The sequence below is a fragment of the Pseudopodoces humilis genome, chromosome 18, assembly GCF_049639895.1.
Source record: "Pseudopodoces humilis isolate 2021_Gansu_Grassland_sample_001 chromosome 18, ASM4963989v1, whole genome shotgun sequence".
Lineage (NCBI taxonomy): Eukaryota > Metazoa > Chordata > Aves > Passeriformes > Paridae > Pseudopodoces > Pseudopodoces humilis.
The window spans coordinates 15,814,679-15,837,118 of record NC_142217.1 but is presented as its reverse complement, the minus strand read 5'-3'; the positions used below and the strand labels follow the sequence as shown (position 1 = coordinate 15,837,118).

The 22,440-nt window shown below is 63.9% G+C and overlaps 1 protein-coding gene across 1 annotated transcript; it reads right to left on the bottom strand.

The window, feature by feature from the left end:
* Positions 1 to 383: 383 nt before the first annotated feature.
* Positions 384 to 22,385, bottom strand: MYO15A (myosin XVA). The gene is made up of 64 exons (XM_088064320.1): positions 18,999 to 22,385; positions 18,130 to 18,257; positions 17,858 to 17,921; positions 17,645 to 17,754; positions 17,364 to 17,438; positions 17,100 to 17,190; positions 16,977 to 16,982; positions 16,541 to 16,644; positions 16,005 to 16,068; positions 15,807 to 15,920; positions 15,459 to 15,620; positions 15,247 to 15,360; positions 15,094 to 15,152; positions 14,752 to 14,875; positions 14,575 to 14,670; positions 14,364 to 14,495; positions 13,988 to 14,113; positions 13,749 to 13,826; positions 13,218 to 13,372; positions 13,047 to 13,092; positions 12,792 to 12,916; positions 12,431 to 12,548; positions 12,167 to 12,342; positions 12,015 to 12,099; positions 11,686 to 11,739; positions 11,482 to 11,563; positions 11,268 to 11,398; positions 10,270 to 10,365; positions 9,946 to 10,181; positions 9,316 to 9,494; positions 9,143 to 9,215; positions 8,796 to 8,987; positions 8,573 to 8,667; positions 8,396 to 8,484; positions 8,191 to 8,317; positions 8,014 to 8,075; positions 7,827 to 7,890; positions 7,604 to 7,742; positions 7,273 to 7,363; positions 7,093 to 7,189; positions 6,812 to 6,933; positions 6,659 to 6,718; positions 6,398 to 6,473; positions 5,961 to 6,076; positions 5,758 to 5,876; positions 5,537 to 5,678; positions 5,219 to 5,330; positions 4,994 to 5,068; positions 4,402 to 4,607; positions 4,201 to 4,334; positions 4,068 to 4,122; positions 3,896 to 3,968; positions 3,621 to 3,694; positions 3,468 to 3,550; positions 3,160 to 3,290; positions 2,937 to 3,031; positions 2,459 to 2,536; positions 2,151 to 2,247; positions 1,888 to 2,048; positions 1,652 to 1,785; positions 1,418 to 1,551; positions 943 to 1,076; positions 594 to 734; positions 384 to 505 (listed from the first exon to the last, which is right to left on the bottom strand). The coding sequence occupies exons 1-64, from the start codon at positions 22,383 to 22,385 to the stop codon at positions 404 to 406; spliced, it is 10,200 nt and encodes a 3,399-aa protein (XP_087920446.1). The 3' UTR covers positions 384 to 403.
* Positions 22,386 to 22,440: the final 55 nt, after the last annotated feature.

Below are 22,440 nucleotides of genomic sequence, written 5' to 3'. Positions count from 1 at the left end.
AATTGAGGCACCGGCATGGGGAAACAGATACGGAGATCGGTGGGGGAAATTGAGGCACCGGCATGGGGAAACAGATACGGAGATCGGTGGGGGGAACTGAGGCACCGGGATGAGGAGAGAGGCCCTGGGATGGATGGGGGAAACTGAGGCACGGGACTAGGAAACAGATGGTGACTGACGGGGACTCAGACACGGAGAGCAGCATCCCCCCTGCAGCCGCGAGCGCAACACAAAACCACGGACACCGAGTCATGCCGGGCTCCCGGGCGTGTATAAAACCATGGAACAACAGTGGGGCGGTGACAGGGGGACAGCGGCGGCTGGCCAGGCGGGGGACACCCCGTGGTCACTGCGCCCTCTGTCCCCCCGTCCGGGGTGCCGGCGGCCCGAGGCCATGGTGGGCTCAGAGCAGGGTGATCTCGCTGGGCGGCAGCGTCAGCCTCTTCTCCCGGGCACCCAGCAGCCTCTCCATGTGCGCGGCCACCACGCGGCACAGCTCCAGGCCCTGCAGAGGGACACACCGGGGGTCAGCGGCCGTGCCACCACGGAGAGACCCAACAGGGCTCCCCCCGATGTCCCCAGGTGTCCCTGACCTGCTCCAGCTGGAGCTGGGTGATGCCCTGGGCCAGGAGGTCTCCCAGGGTGATCTCCACGTAGGGATAGCTGGATCCAGCTGTCGGCCGCTGTGTCCGCGTAGACTGGATCTCATTCAGAGAGAACTTGGCGATGAGTTCCTGGGAGGGGGACAGGGGGGTGGCCAGTGTGCCCTGGGAACCCCTCCAAGGGGACAGGGAACCCCAGCTTGGACAGGGCCTGGAGCAAACTGGTTGGGTGGAAGGTGTCTGTGCCCATGGCAAGGGGGTGGAACTGGATGGGCTTTAAGGTTTGTTCCAGCTCAAGCCATTCCATGATTCCATGTGTCCCACTCAGCCCCACACCTACGTGGGTCTCCTTGCTGAGGAAGTTGAGGCCGTTCTGGTTGACGGCCAGGATACAGGGCGAAACGATGGCGTTGTTACTGCAGCTCTGGATGTAGAAGAAGGACGAGCCGAACATGGGGTAGGCGCTCAGCAGCCCTGCAGGGCAGAGTGGGGTCTCAGTGCCCACTGCCACCCCTGTGTGCCCAGTCCCTAGGGTGGCCTGCACCCAGGAGCAGCCACGGGAAATGGGTGTCCTGAGCAGGGCCTGGAAGCAGCCTGTCCTGTCCTGCCAATCCATCCTGCCCTCCATGGCCAATCCAGGCTCTGCAGGGACAGGGGCTGCCTGTCCTAGCAGCATCCCATCCCCATCATCATCATCATCACCCTCCAGGCAGCATCGCATCCCCAGCAGGACTGCATCTCCAGCAGCATTACAACCTCATTAGCACTCTGTCCTCATTAGCATTGCATCCTCTCCCTGTGTGCTGTCCCCTCACCCAGGAACTGTGCCCTGGCCTGGTGGGCGCTGAGTGCCTGGGCTTGCTGCACGTGCTGGGTCACCATCTGCAGCCAGGACTGCGGCTTCAGCAGGCGGAAGAGCTGCGGAGGGACGTAGTCCTGCATCTCCCGCCTGTGGGGAGCCCGAGGTCAGGGCCAGCGCTGGCCAGCAGGTCCCAAATCCTGTGGGACACGTGTTTCCCCCCCTGCAGGTGCCCTGTCCCCTGCCGTACGCGGTGGGGAGGTGGTGGCGGTCCTTGGCTCGGTGCTGGAGGGCGGCCAGCTTGGCCACGTGCGGGAAGTGCTGCTCTCCCGGCCTCGCCGGCGGCAGGACGGTGAACAGCCCCTTGAGGTAGTCAGGGAGCACCTGGAGGGGGGGGACAGAGCACAGGGACACGGCTTGGGGACGGGGCACGCTCTGAGGGAGACAGGGAGGTGGCCCCGGGGGAGGCTGATGGGGTGGCCCGACCTGGTTGTAGTGGACAGTGACGAAGAGCTCGTTGTCGAACTTGAGGGGCTGGCTCCAAACCACACGGCGGCACCAGAAGGTGTAGCTGGTGTCCCGGAGCTCCGTCTCGGCAGCCACGTCCAGGACGTATTCCCGGCGGGTCAGTGGCCGCACGCTCTGCCCTGTGCCACCCAGGAGTCTGAGTATGGCCACCACACCACCCGCATGGCTGTCCCATCCTGTCTTGTCCTGTCCTGTCTGTCCCATCCCTGCCAGCTCCTCACCTCTGTCGGTCACCACGAAGAGGATGTATTCCTCCAAAGCCTCTGGATTCTGCAGCCCCATCTCACAGCACAGCTCCTCGATGACATCCAGAGCCACCTGGGCACAGGGACAGGTGGCTGGGACACTGCCACGTCCCCCTGTTGTGCTCTGGGCCACCAACTTGTCCTGCACTGAGGCTCACCCCAGTGAGGATCTGCTTCTCCCACAGCAGATACAGCCAAAGGGTGCAGCCCCTCCCACATCCACACCCTCTGGGGTGTCACCATAACCTTGGGGTGCACTGAGCCTCCTGTCCCCTCTGGCTCACCGAGCACGTCTTGATCTTGAGGTGCCTCTCGATGCCACCGGGCAGGAGGAAGAGCTGGCGCTTGGCGCTGCGTCCGGCCTGCACGGGAGGACACAGTGGGGTGCAGGGGGGCCCTTCACACAGCAGAAAACCCACAGGACACCCCAAATCCTGCAGCTGTCCCTAAAGAACCCTCCCACTGGGATCATCCTGTCTCTTGCCCATCCTGTCCAGGTGAACCATCATGCCCCTGCTACATGTCCACATGGTTCCACTGGGGACCCCCCAAAGTGGTGAAGAGCAGACCCTAAGAAGGGCTGTGCTCTCTTGGGAAGATCCCCAAAAAGGATCAGCTCAGTTCCAGGGTGGCATCTGAGGGAGATCCCAAGGCCACAGAGGGAACCTGGACCCCATGTGGGTACCCAGAACTTCTGGGGGGACCTCAAGCTGACACCAGCCCTGTTCCACCCCATGGGCACACACGAGCCCCTGGCCTCACCACCATGGCCTTGAGCTCCATGCTGCTGGGGAAGAGGCTGCGGCCACCGAACTGCTGGGTTTTCCTCAGGTTCTGCTCGCAGGCTTTGGCGATGCCTGGCAGGAACAGGGACTGGGATGAAGGATGGGGCTGAGCTGCCACTCTGTCTCTGTCAGAGCTCCTCCTGAGCTCTGTGACACCCTGGTGTCCCTTCCCAGCACCCTGGGGTGTGCACGGCCCCTACCGTGGAAAGGCAGCTCCGGGTGCCTGCTGGCATCCTGCAGGAAGGCCAGGAGGAAGGGCCGGAGCACCTCAGAGCACTTGTAGTAGGCAGCGAGGATGTAAAGCAGCCTCCAGCCCCTCTGGCAGCTGTCCCTGTGGGAACAGCCAGGGCTGATCCCCTAAGCAGGGCGAGGGTGCCCGTGGTGGCACCCATCCCTCTGCAAGGATGAGGTCCCTGGGTCTCCCCCAGGCTGGAGCAGCTCGGCCTGGCCAGGGACGGGAGTGTCCCAGTGCCAGCCTCTGCTGTCCCATGTGGGTGTAGGGACTCACGGCTTGGAGCTGGTGTTGTTGGTGATCTGTTTGATGATCTGGCAGTACACCTCATCCCGCAGCACCTCGTGCTCCGCACACAGCTGGGGGGACAGGCACCTGTCACCCCCTGGCCAGGCCACCCCCAGGACTCACCGCCCGTGATGGATTTACCTTGAGGATGGTGCAGACAGCATCCAGCTCTGTCTGCCCCCGCAGGGGGTGGTCACCCATGAACTTCATCACGGCTGGGGACAACAAAGCCACACGGTGACACAGCTCAGCGTGTCCCTTCCCCAGGCACATGCTCCCCTGGGTGGGCACATGGAGCAGTGGGACCAGAACTCCCCTAGGACACCCCCTCTGCCCAGCCCAGCCCCACCCCCCTCCATGGACAGGGCTGGGGGTGGCTGAGGGACAGGGGGCAGGACACTCCTGCCCCTGCCTACCTTGGAAAGCCTCAGCAGCCAGTTTGTTGAGGCCACCATCCACAAATTCAATGAGTGACTCCTGAATAGGAATCTGGAGCAGTGGGGAGAGAGCCAGCTCTGTCACCCTGCTGGGACCTCAAAGGGAGCTGCAGGTGACAGCAGGACACCCCAGGACTCCACTTGCCCATACCTTGGTGAACGTCAGCATCTCTAGCACGCTTGGCATCTTCATCCCACGGGTATCCCTGGTGGAGAGACAAGGGAGCAGGTGGGCACAGGTGTCTCCACCATGGCACATCCCTGTCCCACCGCTGGACACTCACGTGGTCCCACGTCGTGCCGCACGGAAATGCCGCTGGGCAAAGGCCAGCATGGGACAGGCCCCGGTGACATCCCTGAGCTGCTCGACACCGTCTCCCTCTGGACCCTCCGCAAAGGTGGCACCGGCTGGGGACACCTGCGGAGCGGGGCAGTGGGCACCGGGCACAGCCAGCTCCGGGGGACAGCCCCAGGCCAGGACCCACCTCTGTTTTCCTGTCCAGCTCCTGGGCAGCAGCAGTGGAGGCCACGGCCACAGCCACAGCCGCTGAAGCCGCCACCTTGCCCTGCTTGTCCCTGGGCTCCTCTTTCCTCTCCGCAGGCAAATGGACGAAGTCGGGCGCCGCGACGGGCTGGACGTACTCGGCAGGGAAGAGCCCTGACCTGCCATGGATGGCCCCAAACTTCCACCCTGTGCCGGACAGATGGTGGGGATGGCCCCAGGCTGGCAGCCGTGGGTTCACCCCTAAAATTCTCTGCCTGCTCCCTCCTGCCTCTGCACCCCCAGCCCTTCTCAGGGATCTGGACGTGGGTTTTGGCTGGAAGCAGCTGCAGTTTGGCATCACTCAAGGAAAGGTATAGACCAAGGGCCACAAAGCCTGTCACCTGAGGGACGTGGGTGGTACCAGGGTGGGACCTGCAGGGGAGCATCTCCCTGTATCAGATCGGTCCCAAAAAGACCCCAAATCATCCTGCCAAGTGGTGACAGAGGCATGACCCCGTACTGTGCCCCAGACCCAGGAAGGGACGCAGCTCAGGGCACACCAGGGACACACACAGGGACAATGTGGCACCCACCAAAATCCTGGGTGCCTGTCTTCAGCTCCTCCAGGTACATCACCTTCTTGCGGACCACGCAGCCATAGTAGTAGTCTGCAGGGACACCATGGGGACACCACAGGCTGTCACAGGATGCAAAGCAAGAGCACAGCCACCTCCTCGGCAGGGCAAGCCATCAATCTACTGCCCCTGTGTCTCCCATCAAAGGTATTTTGGCATGGGGGGCTTTGGGGGGTCCCTCACCTCTCTCAGGGTGCTCCAGTGAGTGCAGGTGGATGATGTCCCCTTTGTGGAAGCTGAGCTGACCCCTGTCCTCCGGGCTGTAGTTCCTCACGGCCACCACATACTGGGAATCCTGGGCACAGGGGGTCTGGCACAGCCCATGCACGTAGGGACACCCACACCCCACCCAGCACAGGGACTTCAAGCACCCACAGCCTCAGAACCATTCTCCCAAATCCAGCCACAGTCCCCTGCCCACCCCAGCCCCCCAAAGGCAGGCACACGGGCAGGGTCTGACCCCCAGGACAAACCCACCCTGGCCCCAGGGCACCCCCCCACCTTCCTGAGCTCTGTGATGAAGTGGTCAACCATGACCTTGACCTGGGGGGCTTTGGGGGAGAAGAGGATGAGCTTCTCGCTGCGCAGGTTGAACTCCAGCATGTTCCTGGATGGAGTGGTCACGAAGAGCACGTCGGGGTAGCTGGGACAGGGCGAGGAGAGGCTGAAGCATCCGGAACCTGTGGCACCCACGGTACCCACCCCACCCTGGCCACCCCTACCTGTAGGCCCGCAGCACCCGCAGCTGCTCCCCGGGGACGTTGGTGCCCTTGACCACCCGCAGCAGCTTGATGCCAGTGTGGGACACGGCCAGGATCTGCACACCCGTCCCCACGCTGCCCTGTGGGGCCAGGACAGCGGCTCAGCCAGGGGCACGGTGACACAGTGCCCCCCGTGCTGAGCTGCCCCACGGCTGGAGCCTCACCGTGGCAGGGAAGAGGCGGGAGAAGTACACCTCACAGCCATCCCGGGCTGCAGCAATGATCTCCCTCTTGACATCCTCGGTGGCCACGGGGCTGAAGGAGTCCAGCTTGTTTTCCGCTGTGGGGAGGGGGAAACGCCTTCTGTGAGCAGCCCATTCCTGGAGAGGATGTGCACAGAGTTCCCAGCAAAAGCAGGGATGCTCATGCCCTGCCCATGCCTGGCAGGACTGTTGCAGAGACAGATGTGTGTCCCCCAAGCAGCTGGCTGAGACCTGACACTTGTGATGTTGTGGAGCACTAAATTACAGAGGGGTCATTACTTTTGGAGGCAAAACTATCCAGAGTTAAGCAGAGCCAGTCATGGCTTGGAGATAGCCGGGAGATGAGGAGAGGCACAAGAGTGGCTGGGTGTGAGCCCCCAGGAGGGACACAGGGTTACCAAAGAGGGATTTCAGGCGGAGCCGCTCCTCCTGGCTGATCCGGATGCAGGTGTCAGACAGCACATCATTGAAGATCTGGGAAAGGGGGTGAGGAGCAAAAATCCCTGCAACCCCAGCTTGCAACAGCCTCAGCTCCTCCACGGCAGCTCAGCAGGGGAAGGCAGATGGCCACAGTGGGATGAGTAAATCATCACCCCACTGGGGAACACCCCATGTCCCAGGGGATCCCGGGGGGCTGCGGGGCCAGCTCGGTGCCTCACCTGCCGGAAGATGAGGTCGAGCAGCAGTGGGTTATTGATGCTGTCCTTGGGGTAGAAAACCTGCCAGGAGAGAGACCAGGGCTGGGTGTAAACCCCCTTATTCCAGTAGGACCTTGGCACCAACCTGTCACCAAGTGTCCCCATAATCTGTACCTCCTTCCGGATGAATATTTTCCAGGGCACGTTGTGGTAGGTGTAGAAGTCCTCGCTGCAGCTGCGGTGCAGCTGGGTCTGGACCTGCTGCGCCTCGGACGGGAGCTCCCGTGAGACAAAAACTGCAAAGGGACAGAAAGCTTTGCAATCCCCAGGGGGAACCACCAACAGCTGCCTCCACCTGGGGAAACTGAGGCACGGGAAGCAGCTGTGCCACTGGGAGGGCAAAGTGCCTCACTCCACCGTGGTCCCACCAGGGCCACAGCTCTGCCCAGCAATACCTGGGGGTCTTGTGGCTGCAGGACGCCCTGTGGGTGCTCGCAGCTGGTACCTGGCACTTGGCACCGGCTTCACCGCAGCCACCACCTCCTTGGGCCCCTGTGGGGCACAGAGGGGCTGTGGTCAGTGCCAGTGACACCCCCAGCCTGGTCAGGGGGACACGGGGACAGCCACATCCCTACCACAGCTGATGGCACCCGGGCTGCTGAGAGCTGCTCCTTCAGGATCTGCAGGGCTTCCTCGTGGGGGTCCAGCTTCTTCCCAAAGAGCTTGCTGCCGAGACAGCATCCCACATCACCTGAACCCCAGCATCAGCTGAACCCCGGCATTCCCTGTACCTGACACCACCTGCAGCCCCATCACTCAGTGCACCCATCATTCCCTACACCCCATCACTCCCTACACCCCATCACTCCCTACACCCCATCATTCCCTACACCCCGGTGTCAGGACCAGCACGTGCACCCCCAGGCAGGAGAAGTGCGAGGCTTGGCTGGGGGCCCAGCTGTGTACCTGTGGGGCTGGGAGCTGCGTGGGGCTGGCTGGCACTGCCGGATGATGTTGCGGATGTCGTGCGTGGGCCGCGGGAAGTGCTCCGAGTTGAGCCGGGAATGCTGCACTGGCTCTCCCGACCACCGCTGGCCCACGGCTGCTGCAGAGCCAAGCACACGGCTCAGGGGCCCTGGCTCAGTGCCACGAGCCCCTGTGGCCACCCCATTGCACCGGGACCCCTTACCGGCCTTCTGTGAGTATGGCCGGGGGTGGGGGACATGGGCTGGCGTCCCCTCTGCCGCTCTGCCCTGCAAGGGACACGATGCTATCAACACCTGGCACCTCCAGTGCTCCCAGCCTCAGGGGCTGGCCCAAAGAGGTGCCCTGAAGCAGAGAAGGGGCTCGACCCCTCCTGGCCCCATGGCACTGACCGAGGGTCTGGGTGGCTGGCTGACATCTGCCCGGCACTGTGGGGATGGGTCCGGCTCTGTGCCTGTGACAGCAAAGAGGAGAGCTCAGTCAGAGCTGTGGGGTGCTGGGTGCAGGGATCAGACAGGGAAACTGAGGCAGGGAGCTGGGTGGGGATGTGGGGTGCTCGAGGCGCTCACCCCTCGGCTGACGCATCTCTGCAGCTACGGGAGGTTCGCTCCGGTTGGCATCAGTGCCACTGTTCCCCCCTCCCACGCCACCTCCTCCCTTCAGCCTCTGCGAGAGGATGGATGGCTTCTCCAGCTCCTGGGGGACAGGTGTCAGGGCACAGTGGCCAAGCCACCTGCGCCCCAAATGCCTCAGGCAGGGGGACACCCTTCTCACCCCATTGCCGTAGGAGAGCACGGGGTCAAAGAGACTGTCCAGGTACCGGTCCAGACCCTTCTGGCTGCGTGGCTCCCCCAATTCCCCATCTGTCAGGGGACAAGGCATGAACCACTGGCATGGCAGGGCTTTGTCACAACACTGGGGGGCAGGAGCTGGGGGGGAACGATGCCCTACCATGGGGGTGATACGTCTCTATGGAGGGCAGTGTGGGGGCTTTCACAGCTGGGGGAGGAGGCACTTCATCCAAATCAAATCCGTGTCCCAGCACCCTGCGGAGAGGGAGGATGCTCTCATCGAGCACCCACTGGATGCCAGGTTTCCCCTCAGGAACCCACCCACCCCTACCAGCACCCATCCAGCCCCACAGTGGGGCACCCATCCCTGCCCGGGTACCTACGGCCGGCTGTCCCTGCTGTGGCTCTCGCTCCCATCCCATGCGATGAGGAAGCAGGATTTCTGCCTGGGGAAGCCCCGCAGCAGCTCGAGGTCGGAGACAAGGTCCAGGACATAGTCATGTCCAGCCAGCTCAGCCCACTGGGCACCCGCCTTCATCGCCACGGACCAGCCACGCCAGCCCTCCGCCAGCCCTCTGCCAACAGCCAGACACTGGGGACGGGCACAGGCTCCACAGGGACACCCTGCCCATGAGCTGGGCCCTCGGGCTCCCACATCCTGGGGACACCAAAGACATCCCCAGGTGACATCGTGACCCGCTGGGTGGGTGGGTGCTAAGCCAGCACCTACCTGTGCTTCAGGACATCCCCTGCCAGGTCCTCGCCTGTGCTCCAGGAGTGGATGGGGCAGGAGAATTGGTCACCTGGGGAGGGACGGGTGGTCAGCGGGTGCCACCAGTCCCCCCCTGCCTGCGAGGGCGGTCACGGTGGGACCGACCCTCGCCAGCGCCGCGCTGCCCGCACCGTTGAAGCAGTGCAGGTCGAGGGCCATGCTGGCCTGCCGCCGGTTCGCCGTCCACTCCAGCAGCGAGGGGGGGAAGGTGCGGGCGGCCGCGGCGCCCAGCTGGGAGCGGGCCATGGCGTGCATCAGCTTGCGCTGGCACACCGGCTTGTAGCCAGCGAAGGCGTAGTCAGACACAAACCTGTGGGGAAGGGAGGATGCTGCAGGGGAGCGTGGGCAGGATCATGTGTGCCAGGTTGGGACAGGGGGCCACAGAGGGATTAAGAGCATCCCTGGAGGGATCTTGGCAGAATCCCGGGTATGTGTGTCAGGCTGGCTCAAGGCATCTTGGAGAGATCTCAGAGCATCTCTAGTGGGATTTGGCCAGTATCACTGGGCACATGTGCCAGGCTGGCCCTGGGGAACCTAGAGGGACATGGGCCCATATGCCAACTTGGCCAGAGGGATCCTGAAGGGACCTCAGAGCATTCCCAACAGGACCTGGCCATGCGTGCCTGTTGGGGTCTAGGCAGCCTCCTCAGCCATAGGTGCCAGGAGAGCCCTGAAAAGCCCCAGCAGTGCACGAGCACCAGTGTATTCCTGAGGGTCCCAGCTGTCACCATTCCCCATCCCAGAGCCCATCCCCAGCTCACTTGAGCAGGTACTTGTCGAAGGCAGCGGACGGGGGGAAGGCGCTGAGGCAGGTGGCCAGCAGCAGCCAGCCCCGCTCCTCATTGTTGACGTTGGTGTTCCTCCAGACCTGGTTGGCAGCTTGTGCCAGGAGCTCATCCCGCAGCCCCGGCACCGACAGCCCCTTCTGCACGATGTAGTTGCCAAAGAGGGTCTCCTGAGGGCCGCCCAGCCCCGGGTCCCCCATGAACCGCAGGATCTGCCACAGGGACAGCCAGGTCCTCCCTCTGACCCCGGGCACAGAGCAGGCAGGGGACTGGTGATGGATCCTGGGCTGTCCCACCTACCAGCTGGAAGAGGCTGAGAGCCTCGTGGCACAGCTCCTCATCCAGCCGGGTGAGGGGGGCTTTCAGTGGGGCCGTCAGCATCCCAAATGCCGGTTCCTGCGGTGACACCCGCACCCATGGCTACCTGGGGACAGCCTCTGGCCACGAGGGGCTGGCCCATGGTGCTGAGCGTGGTGTTGATGCTGGGTGGAAGCTGTGGGGCTGCCAAAGGGCTGGGGTGAAGGATGGGGCCAGCAGCCTCCTGGGAGTGGGGCAGGGAGGGGCTCAGGCTGTGCCAGCAGCACCGGAGATGGGTGGTGAGGCCTTGGCACGCATTGCCCAGAAAAGCTGTGGCTGCCCCATCCTTGGAAACGTTCAAGGCCAGGTTGGATGGGGCTTGGGACAACCTGGTCTAGCGGAAGGTGTCCGTGCCCATCGGAGGGGGTGGAACTGGATGGACTTTAAGTCCCTCCCAACCCGAACCATTCTGTGGTTCTTTGCCAACACCTTGGCAAGGCTGAGAGCCTCATCCAGGCCCGGTGCTGTCATTCAGGATGCTGGGGACTGGGAAACACAAGGCAAAAACAGGGATGAGGAAGAGGAATGGGGCAAAGTGACCGTGGGTGGGGCCGGGGTCCCGGGAGCAAAGCGACCTGGTCTCCCGCCCCAGCGTTCCGGATCCGCCCCGCGTCGGGCGTCCAGGAGGGCTCAGCGGGTCTCTCTCCGATAACCTCAGCAGGGTCCCCCCGGCCTCTGGAGACGACAGGAACCCACGGGGAGGGAGGGAGGTGGCAGCCAGCTCCCCACAGCACCACAGCCACCCCGGATCCAGCCTCTCTTGCTACCCGTGGTGTCCCCAGGGTGGAAGCCGCGGCAGAGCCCGGTGGGAGAGTGCGGGGAGCCACCACGGGGACCCTGAACCTCACTGCTGCACCGTGACCGGGGTGCCAGGGACTCCCCAAAAGCTGTCTGCCCGTCGGGAAAAGCTCCCCTCCGCCGGGCCGCGGCGCCCACCTTACCTGGAAGTGGCCCCGCACGTACTTGGCCATGGGGTAGTCATTGATGTCGAGCGGGAGGGTGAGCTGGGGGTCGGGCTGCAGCGCCGGCGGCGGCACCAGCACCACGCAGCCGGCATTCACCTCCCGAGCGGCTGCGGCACAGCGGGAAGCTACGGCACGGCCGTGGCGGGGGGAACGAGGGGCTGGGAACGATGGGGGTGCGGGATCCGCTCACCTGCAGCGGCCTCCAGCAGCCCCATCAGCTCGGCCGGGATCTCCAGGTGGGTGACATCCACCACCTCCCTCCGCGTCAGCTCCTGCCAGCAGCACAGGGATGTGCACGCTTTGGTCCCTGCCCCAGCGCCCCGGGTACCAGGAGCACGGGGATGGGCAGGGATGAGGGCACAGCAACACGTGTGCTCCCACCACACATCTTTACCTGCTTCATCCTCTCCTTCTCCTCCTCGGCCCGCCGGCGAGCATCCTCCTTCCTCTGCAAGCAGAGCAGCTGTGCTGAGTCCCACCGGGGGAAGGGAGGCTCTGGGGCATTACAGCACCCTGGGTTGCCATTAACCCCTCCCCAACATCAGCAGGGTTGTCACCCCGAAAAGGCATTGCCCATACCCAATGCGACACGGAGGAGGTGGCACGTGGGGGGGTTCACGGTCTGGGGATGCCACTGTGTCCTCTCCAGAGCCACCAGTGAACATGCAGCAGGGTGGCAGCAGGTCCCCTGGGCCCCCTGGGATGTGACAGGCCCCACCTCACCTTGAGGTACCTCCGGCGGTTCACGTAGATGTGCACCAGTGACCTGAACTTGATGAGCGTGCGCCGCATGCGCCGGTACCGCTGCCTGCAGGAGGGCACCCGTCACCTCTGCCACCCAGCAGTGCCCACCCGCCACGCCCAGGGACACTCACCTGGCCAGGTATCCCCTTGCCCGGCTCTGCAGGAGGACGATCTTGCGGCGGAGGGAGCGGAAGCGGCGCTTGATGAAGAAGGTGCGAGCATAGCGCTGGAGCGTGAGCGCGGCCAGGTGATGGGCACGGGCTCGCTTGCTCTCCAGTGCCTGGTACAGCTGCTCCTTCAGGAAGAGCTGGGAGCAGCGGTGAGGCCATGAGCTCCCCGCCTTGGCCACCACACCCAGGGCATCACCAGAACCAAGCCCCCTCCCGGGACAGTACCTTGGTGACACCGACGTAGTACATGCTGGGGTTAACAGGGCAGAGGCTCCTCAGCATCTCCACACAGTTGGCTCCATTGGGAATGACATTGGACCACATATCAACGAGGCAGCGATACCTGGGTGAGCCCATGACACTGTCACCACACAGGGCCCCGCTGGGACACCAGCACAGACCCTCCCTGTGGTGACAGACACTGCACCTGGAGATGCAGCTTCTCCCAGAGCTGTGTGTTGGCATGAGGGGTTCCCAGCTCCCATTGTGGGGGAACCCTAACTCAGATCCTGCCCCCCAAAACACCACAAACTCTGTGGTCTCTCCTCGCTGGAATGGCAGTGCCCAACCTGCAGCCCTCAGGCACCTGTCGATGAAGACGAGGAAGGGGATGCGGATAGGGAAGCCTTCCTTGCGGATGCGGATGGTCTCCAGGATCCCCGAGTACCGCAGCTGGGCCCTGACCACGTCGGCCTCAAACAGCCCTGGTTCCTGGGGTGGGGATGGGGAGAAGCATCAGCAACTGCAGGGGCAAACCCCCAGCTACCGTGTGCCCACGACACTCCCAGTGCCAGCGGGGCAGGAAGCACAGGCACCAGCACAGCAGAGCCCCGGCTCTCACCTTCTTGTTGTTGGGTTTGATGCAGCGCACAAAGAAGGGGTTGCACCTGTGACAGAGTGACCCTGTCAGCCACAGGGAACGGGGGACAAAGCCAGCCCAGCCACCTCAGGCTCAGGTCCAGTTGCCAACAGCCCGGTGGACGGCCTGGCTGCCCACCCTGCCCACCCTGACCTCTCCATCCTCTCCACCAGCTCCAGGAGGGACTGCTGGAACCGTGCAGCCACGGTTGGAGCCTTGTACCGCCTTGTCCTGGTGCTGCTCCTCCTGATGAGGCTCCTCTGCCGGGCCAACACCTGGGCATGGCCGAAGAAGAGGTTGGCCACCACCTTGGGGAGACAGGAAAGGTTAGAGAGGAAGGTGGCCGGGATGATGCAGCTCTCCCACACCCTCTTCACGGCCTGGCCAGTCCTTTTTTGTCCAGCCCTGGGCAAGATGCATCCCCTAATTGTGGCTGGATAGGGATGGGGATGAGGAAATGGATAATACAAATCACAGCAGCAGCCCATGTCCCTGTTTGTGCCAAGTGCTTGAGGGGTCAAAGCCCAGAGGATCCCATGGGTGAAGCCAGAGTCATCCTCTGCTTCTGGTCCCCCTGGGCTTCACCAGCTGTGGGGATACACTTGGGGACATGGAAAGGGATGTCTGGAAGGGCACCATTGATGCCCAGTGTCACTGCAGAGCCAGCACCAAGCAGGGCCCTACCTTGGTCCTGCTGCTGATGAACAGGTCCAGCACATCCTGACGGACCTGGTCGTAGTTTTTATCCAAAAACTTGTGAACCTGGCAAATAGCAAAACCTCATGTGAGGAGCCTGGCAGGGTGACAGGGTGAGGCAAGGAGCTCCAGGACCCCAGTAAGACCCCCAGAGATGCATTTCTCTCCTTGGCACAGGACCAACCTCCTCTTTAACCCTCCCTGCTGGACATCCCAATGCCACACACCTGGTAGGTCACCTTCCCTGCATAGTGCTTGATGGAGAACTCGGGCAGTGGCATTTTCGGCTTGGTGTACAGCGGGTTTGTCCCGTGGTGGTAGTGACACTTCTGGAGGAACGTGTGGTCAGTGGCCTGGGAAGGGACACAGGAATGACACACGGCTCAGGACATTCAGCAGCACGTTGCAACAAGGTGATATCCAAGGTTCTTTCCAACCCAAACCATTCTGTGATTCCATGATTTGGGCTTATCCAGCCTGGAGGAACCTGTTCCCAGCTAGTCCAGGACAGCCCAGGAGAAGAGCGGCCCTGGGCCTTGCTGGTTCCCCAGCCACAGTGACCTCCCAGTGCTGGCTGCACCTCATCATCAGGCAGCCCCTCACCTGGGGGAAGCAGCTCTGGTCATCCAGGATCCGGAGGATGCCGTAGGGTTTTTGGGAGATGAGGTCAATGCAGGGCTGGTTGTCACTGAAGGGGATCTCCTTCCACTCGATCTGCTCCCGGAGATACTCCTCCTGCAGGGTGGGCACCAGGTCAGCCCTGTGTCCCCAGCCCAGCACCAGGGCAGAGCCCAGCACTGCCCACCAGCCCCACCTGCTCCTCCTGGAACACAATCCTGTTGAAGAAGAACTGCAGATACTCGTTGGCATAGTTGATGCACAGCTGCTCAAAGCTGTTGAAGTTGAGGTCCTGCGAGAAGGAAGATTCATGGAGCCTGGGAGGATGGAGCTGGGATTGAGCCAGGACAGAGGTGGGATGAATCCTGCTCACCTCAAAGCCGTAGATGTCCAGGATGGCGATGGAGAGGGCCTCCTGCCGTGGGTACACCAGCTTGTTGATGCGGTCTGTGAGCCAGCCGAAGAGCAGGGAGTAGAGGGTCTTGGCAATGGCATCCCTGGGAAGGGGAGAGATGAGCAGAGTGCTGGAGCTCTGGAATGGCATCAGAGTACTCCACTGCCACAGCCTGCAGCCACCACAGCATCAGTTTTAATCACCACAGAGTCTAATCCACACTGGGGGACCTGATCATCCCCTTTCCCAGCTGGAATTTCACTTCCCCTGCCATCCCTGACCCCTCCACACCCTCCTGCAGTGCAGCCCCCTTCCCTCTACCTGGCATCCACGGCACTTTCAACAGTCAGAGGTGTAAAAATCTTCTCCCGCTGCGTTTCCTGGTTGGCAAATGGCATGATGGAGTTTCAGCAATATCAGCCACGGTCCCCAGGGACCAGAGACCCCCTCCCAGCCTGTGCCCCCTGCACTCACCGTCACCTTGAAGGTGATGGCTTTCTGCAGGCCCTCAGGGGACACCTGCAGCAGCTCAGCCACCGTCCGGATCTCCGTGGCACTCACCACCGTGGCGACCTCCTGGCAGTCGGTCTGCAGGACACAGAGATGCCGTGGGATGGGGTGATCCCCCATTTGCCACATCCCAAACTGTGCCCAAGGAGCACAGCTCGGCTCCCCGTGGAGCTCACCTCGTATTTCTCAAAGTAGACGTTGCCCAGGTGGAGGACGGAGGAGAGGATGCGGAAGATGCTGTTCTGCTCCTCCACGCTGAAGTTCAGCACCTCCATGGTGTTGAGCAGCCGGCGGAAATCCTCAGCATCATCCTTGCCAGGAATCTCACAGTTCCCACCCTGGCACAACCCTCTCAGTCCATCAGTGGGTCTCGGGGCGGGGCGTCAGCACCCAGCATGGGGGCTCACCCTGCCCTGAGCATCCTCCTCACCCACGCACTGAAGGCTCAGAAACCCACCAGCACCCTGAGGTTCTGAGCACCCCAGAAATCGGGCTGTGGGCGGGCTGGGGAGGGGACACACTACCTGGTTCAGGTAGTAGTAGGTCTCAGCGCCCTGCAGGCAGTACCGCTGCCGCTGCTGAGACGGCAGCCCTGCCAGCATCTCATAGAAGATGTGGTAATTGCGTTCACTCTTAGCCTGGAGAGCAGAGGACAGAGCTGGGGAGGGAGTGGCAGAGGGGGCAGAGTGAGGGGCAGAGCCCAGGACCCCCTCAGCACACACCTGGAAGACCACGCGGGACTTCTCCAGCAGGTACTGCGAGGTTATGGCACCGCAGATCAAACCGCTGCAGGGGTGAGAGTGGGCACCCGGTTGGAAACCTTGGTGTGGGCAGGGGCTGTGCCCCCCAACGCTTCCACCCATGCCCCAATGTCCCCCAACAAAATGGGAGCTCAGTGCTGCTCCCCAGATGCCCCACCAGGGACAGGTGGGCAGGGAGAGTAGTCTGCACCTGGCTGGAGCGCTGCACCCCGGGGTGATACACCCTGTCAGGATCAGTGGGGCTGAGAGAGGATGGGGTGGGATATGAGGACAGGGGTGGGAGCTGGGAATGGTCAAGGTGCCAGCCAAGTCACGGCATCCCTACCCCAGGGACAGCCACCTGTCCTCGGGTGCCATCACCTTTCCAACACCAGGTTTGTCCCATGTGTCCTCCCAGAGCCAAGGGACAAGGGGCTGGGTTGGGCTGGACACTCCCGGGGCAGCAGGGGACGTAGGGTGGGAGCAGCCACACACAGATGTTACTCAGCATTACTTACTCCTCCAGAAAGATTTCCACAAATTTCCCAAACCTGCTGGAATTGTCATTCCTCACGGTTTTGGCGTTGCCGAAGGATTCCAGCAAAGGGGTCGCCTCCAGGATCTGTTGTGGTGATGGGGAGAGCTGGGGGGGTCAGCCTGGGCACCCGACACACCACGGGACATCTCCAAGGCTAGGGCAGCCCCTTCGTCACCCTGCCACCCCCCCTGCCACCCCATGCTCCATGCAGACACTCGTGGGTGCCCAAATTGGAGGTGTGCACCACAGCCAGGTTAAATGAGGATGTGAGAGAACACAAAGACTCCATCCCTGTGCATGCACTGATTTCCTGCTGTCCCTCCTGCCTTTCCCCTGCAGCTGGGGTGCCATGGCCAAGATGCCACCACGATTCTCTGTCCCCCTGAACCATCCCAGCCCACGTGTCCCCTTGGTACCTCTATCTGCCATGGTCCAGGTGGAAGCGTTGGGACAAGGAGAGAGCAGCAGAGCCGTGAGGAAGAGAGCACTGGGAGGTGGGAGAAGAGGATGGGGACATGGGGACTCAGGGATGTCCTCACCTGTGGGGCAGCGCTGCGTTTCTGGCTGACAGCTGCCAGGTAGCTCAGGATCAGCTTGGTGGCTTCGGTCTTCCCTGAGCCGCTCTCCCCACTGAAACACAGAGTGGGGGCATGGCTGGGGCCATCGCCACTCAAGCAAGGGATGCCCACCCCAAACCTCTACCAGCACCCCATCCCTGGGGCCAAGACAGGCTGGTGGCAGCGATCCAGCAATTAGGGTGGTGTTAATTAGGGGGGCTGTGTGTGGGGACAGCCATGTCCCACCTGATGACGATACACTGGTTGTGTTTGGCATCCATCACTTTGGAGTAGGCGACGTTCGCGATGGCAAAGAGGTGCCTGGGGTGGGGAGAAGCACAAGGGGGGTGTTGTGCCACGCTGGCCCCGCACAGGGACCCCCCAAAGTGCCCCGAGCACAGACACAGTTGCTCTAGCACCCAGGGACTGAAGGTTCCCCAGGGTCTGCTGCGGGACCCAAGGGTGGGGGATGGAGGGTGGGAGTGACCCCATCCCCACGGGGCATTTGGGGACAGCCTGGTACTCACGGCGGGTTTTCCCCCAGGGCTCTGCCTTCGTACTGCTGCACCTGCTCCTTCCCGTAGATGTTGTAGAGCCGGTATGGGTTCACCGACACCAGGATGCTGCCGATGTAGGTCTGCCAGAGAGAGAGGTGGGGCTGCGAGCTCTCAGGGGATGATGGCTCCCCAGAGACCCCACACATACAGTCTTTGGGGGATGCTGTGTCCCCCTAAGCTTACATAGATGAGCTGGCGCTCAAACCGCGTCCGGATGTTGCTCAGCACTGCAGCCTCCTGGAGGTCCCTGGCATGAAGCAGAGGCTGAATTAGGGGGTGACACAGGGACAAGGGAGTGTCTGCTGTCCCCAGAGTCTCCTCAGCATCTCAGGAGGCTGAAGCAAAGCCCATGTTGGGTTGGGATGGGGTGGGATAGCAGGGTCAGGTATGAGGTTGGGAGCTGCAGCCCCACTGTCCCCCACAGCACTGAGTCATGGTGTGACAGGGACACTCACTCCAGCTGGGTCATGTCCTCCAGCCCATCCTCCTCCTGTGGCTCCTGGTACCGCATGATGGGCAGACTGCACAGTGACTGCATCTGCATGGAGCAACCACCCCACCATGGCAGGGATGTGCCAGCACCCTCAGACATCCCACCCACTCACCACCACCACCCCAAAACACCGTCTGTGACCCCCAAACCATGGGACATGCAGTCAGTGATGGCAGGAACCCCAAGAAAACACCTCATAGCCCCAAAACCAGTCCCCCGGCAAAGAGCATTGTGTGTCAGGTGAGAGCGGCAGCGCCGGAACACAGAAACGTGAGGGCACCAAGGCCACCTTGGGGCTGGTCCCAGGAAAACCTGGTCCTGAGAATCCCGGTCCCGCTCACCGGGAGGGGATGGCATCACCTTCAGTGGAGGTGATGGAAGGGGGCTGAGGCTGCTCCCCCCGGCCACGCGCAGGGGTGACTCAGGCCAGGTGTCACACGGGAGCCTGCGCTGGCCCCTGGCCAGGCGGTGGGCAGGAAAGCGGACACCCCGCAGGGTCACCGTGCCACCTGCGCCTGTCCCCGCCGGATCGGGTCTCTGCATTTCCATGCGCCAGAATCAAGTGTCCCCTGAGGGGCCGCTCGTGGGGGGACACACAACCGGTGATGATCCCCTTTTCCAGTCTGTTCCCCGCGGGAGGACCCCCGCCAGCACCCAGACCACCCGCAGCCATTTACCCCACCCTGAGCACCGCAAACCCCTCTCTGCACGGATGCCTTCGTGCCCGGGAGAGCCGTCGGGCACCTTAATTCGCCACCCTGTCCCGGGTCCCGCCGGCTGCCAGCTCACCCCCGGCTCCATCCCCCCGAGGGGGCTCCCCGCGGGTGTTACCTTGCTGCGCCAGGGCTGCTTGCTGCCCAGGTACCCGTCTGCCCAGGGGTGCCTGTCCCGCCAGCCGCCCGCCGGCGAGCGCTGGCACAGATATCGGGCGATGTCGGCTCCCCACTGGCCCGCCCACCGCCGGCCGCGCTGGGTGGGCTGCTGGGGGAGACCCTGCTCGGCTGTCCAGGCGTCGGGCATCTCCCGCACCCGCACGACGTGCTGCTTGGACCAGTGCTGCTTGTACATGCGGGATGCGCGCCGGAAGGAGCCCAACCTCTGCACCTGCGGCGTCACCACCGCGTAGCGCCCCGCGCCCTCCTCCCCGGCCTCCCCGTCACCCTCGATGGGCTCCGCCGGCCCCGGCGGGCGAGCGCCGTGGCGGGGGATGGCCGGAGAGCCGGGGGCTCGCCCGTGGGGTGGTGGGAAAGCGGCACGACGGGGCGGTGAGGGGCTCCGGTTGCCGCGTGGGTTGGAGGGGAGCATGGGGCGCCCGGCGTCGGCCCAGCCCCGGCGCCCCGAGGGTGGGCTCGGAGATCTGCGGGTGCTCCCGTCCAGCCGGGATGGGCGCCGGGGCAAGGAGGGCGAGCGAGTGGAGGGATGGCGGGTGGGTGGTGAGGATGAGGGGGCTTTGGTAGAGGCTATGCTTTTTACGAGAAGCGAAGCCAGGGACTGCGCCACGGAGCGCCCCACGGAGCGCCCCTTGGAAAGGCTGCGGCCCCCCACTTCAGCAGACGGCCTCGGAGGTGGGGAGTGGGGGGCCATCCCGGCAAGGGGCTGCCCGATGCGCTGGATGAAACTTTTGGGGGTGCTGGGAGCGGGGCTGGGCGGAGGGGGGACCCCGGCGGGACCCCTCGGGGCACCCTGCCAGGGGGGCAGCTCCTCATCCCAGGAGGGGCCGGGGGGGCCGAGGCGGCGGCTGCCGGGGCGGGACGATGATGCCAGGAAGGGGGTGCGCTGCAGCGGCGTCACCGCCCTGCTGGGGGGCTCGGGAAGCGGGGGCCGGGCCTGGGGGAGCGGCAGCCCGGGGGGGCTGCTCCGGCGCGATGACAGAGGTCTCCCCGCCGCGGGCCCCCCCAGGCGTCTCCCCCCCGGCCCCGGTGAGCGGGGGGCGGCCGGTGGCGGGGGGGGGGGCTCGGGGCCGAAGCGCCGGAGGCTGGCACCGAGGGACGGGGATCGCCGTGGCCCCTCGCCCCGCGTGCTGCCGGGCCGCGGACGGACGGGCGGCGGTGACGGGGAGCGCCCGGGGTTGGCGAAGGGGTTACGGAGCGACGGCCGGCGCGCAGCCCCCGGCTCCCGGCTCGGGGGCTGCCCCCAGGGCCCCGCCGGTGGGGAAGGGTCCCGGCTCCCCAAACCGGTGTTCTCCATCCCCGCCAGCCTGCGGCTGGAGCGCCTGTTGGAGGGCTGGGGGGTGCGGGACCCCCGAAATCCCTCGGCACCTCGCAGCGGGCGGCTGGGAGGAATGGAGAGGGATCGCTGGAGGAACTGGCCCAGAGGGCTCCCGCACGCCCGCGCTGCCGAAACCCGGCGTGCCGGGGATGCCGCGGGGCCGGGGGCTGCCGGAGGCGGCGGCGGCTCGTACTCGTCGTAGTCGTCCTCGTCTCGGGCAGCGGGCAGGTGCGGGGACGGCGGGAGGGGGACGTCCAGGCGGTCCCTGCCGAAAAGCTTGACCTGGGGTCGGGGGAAGAGCCTGAATTTCCTGTTGAGGGAGAGCTTGGAGGAGAGCGTCTCCCGCATGCCCCGGAGCGAGGAGGCGCTCAGGATGGAAAAGGGATACTCCTTCTCTTCTTCCTCCTCTTCTTCCCACTCCTCGGGCTCCTCGCCCTCAGCGATCTCCTCCAGGCCCAGGGCGTAGGGGTTGCAGGAGGATTGGGCATGCGGCGCCCACCCGCCCTCGCTGTACTGGATGCGATGCTCGGGGTACTCGCCCCCAGGGTACCCCCTGGCAAAGGACTCCCCAAAATCCTCGTAGGGGTCCCCCCTGTAGCCGAAGGGCCCCTCTGCCTCCTCACCGTACTCCGGGTCGCTGCTGTATGGGTCATAGAGGCTGAGGGGAGACCCACCACCATACACTCCCTCATCCTCGAGCTCTGAGTAGCCGTAGGGGTGCCCTGGCTGGTCACCGTCCTCCCAAAATCCCCCGTAGGAGTCATACTCCTCCTCTGTCTCATAACCGGGGTAGTCAGAGTAGGGGGTCGGCACCGCATCCTCAAAGCCGTACCCTGCTGGGTAGGCTGGGCTCTGCATGTAGCCTTCCTCCTCCTCGGAGTAGTTGTGCCGGGGGCCATAGGCTCCATCCTCTTCCCTGCTGTAGCCGTGCCACGGGCCGTACCCTCCATCCTCCTCGGCGTAGCCGTGGTGAGGGCCGTACTCTCCATCTTCCTCCTTGGGGTGACTGCGCCAGGGCCCATAGGCTCCATCCTCCTTCCTGGCATAGCCACGGCGGGAGCCGTAGCCTCCATCCTCCTTGCCATAGCCTCTCCGGGGGCCGTGGGCTCCGTTCTCCTCCTCGGCCCAGCCGTAGCGCGGCGCCGGCGGCTCCTGGGCCGCTCGCTGGGAGCGCCGGCGGGACGGCCGCCTCACCATGCTGCCCTGCCGCGGAGTGCCGGGCGCCGACAGCCCCACACCGCCAGGGATCCGCTTCATGTTGGCCCGGTGCCTGAGGATCTCATCTTCCGCGGGGAACGGCAGCTTCTTGGCACCGATACGGGACAGCCAGGCCGTGTCAGTCGCTCGGCTGCCCCCCACCAGCCGCCCGCGCCGGGAAAGCACCTTCCTGGCCAGCCAGCCCGTGGCAGAGGCCGCCTTGCTCAGCACCTGCGCCCGGGGCTTGAATTTCCTTTCCGGGCGCCGGCGGAAGAGCGACGCGCCGTTCTCGATGTCTTGCCCGCCCCGCCGCAGCAGCAGAAAGGATGGCTTGGATGCTGCCTCCTTCTTGGCCTCCTCCTTCCTCTTCTTGCCCACCTGCTTGAAGCGCATCATCAGGTTGGAGGTGGACTTGAGCACTGCCTTGTTCTTCTTCTTCTTCCTCTTCTTGGTGCTGTGCTTATGCAGCCCCCAGAAGAAGCGGGATGTGTTCTTGAACTGCCCCTTCTTGGGCCGACGCAACCCCAGGTTCTTGAAGCCCAGGAAAAGCTTCGAGGTGCTGCGGAGGCTTCGCTTTGCCCGGGCCTTCGGAGGTGCTGCTGCCTCCTCCTCCACAGCTGCGCTGGCTTCCACAGGTTCTTTGGGCTGTCCCTTGGCCTCTGCACCCTTGGCCCCTTTCTTCTTCTTGTCGGTTGTCAGCCCCATCACCAGTTTGGAGGTGCCCTTTACGTTCTTCTTGCCTGTTGCAGCATTGCTCTCGCCTTCCCCTTCCTCCGTCTCCTGCTGCACCTTCTTCCCACGGCCCAGTTTCATTGCCACTCCTGCCTTGGGCAACCCCTTCTTCTCCTTCCCCTTCCCCTTCTTGGGC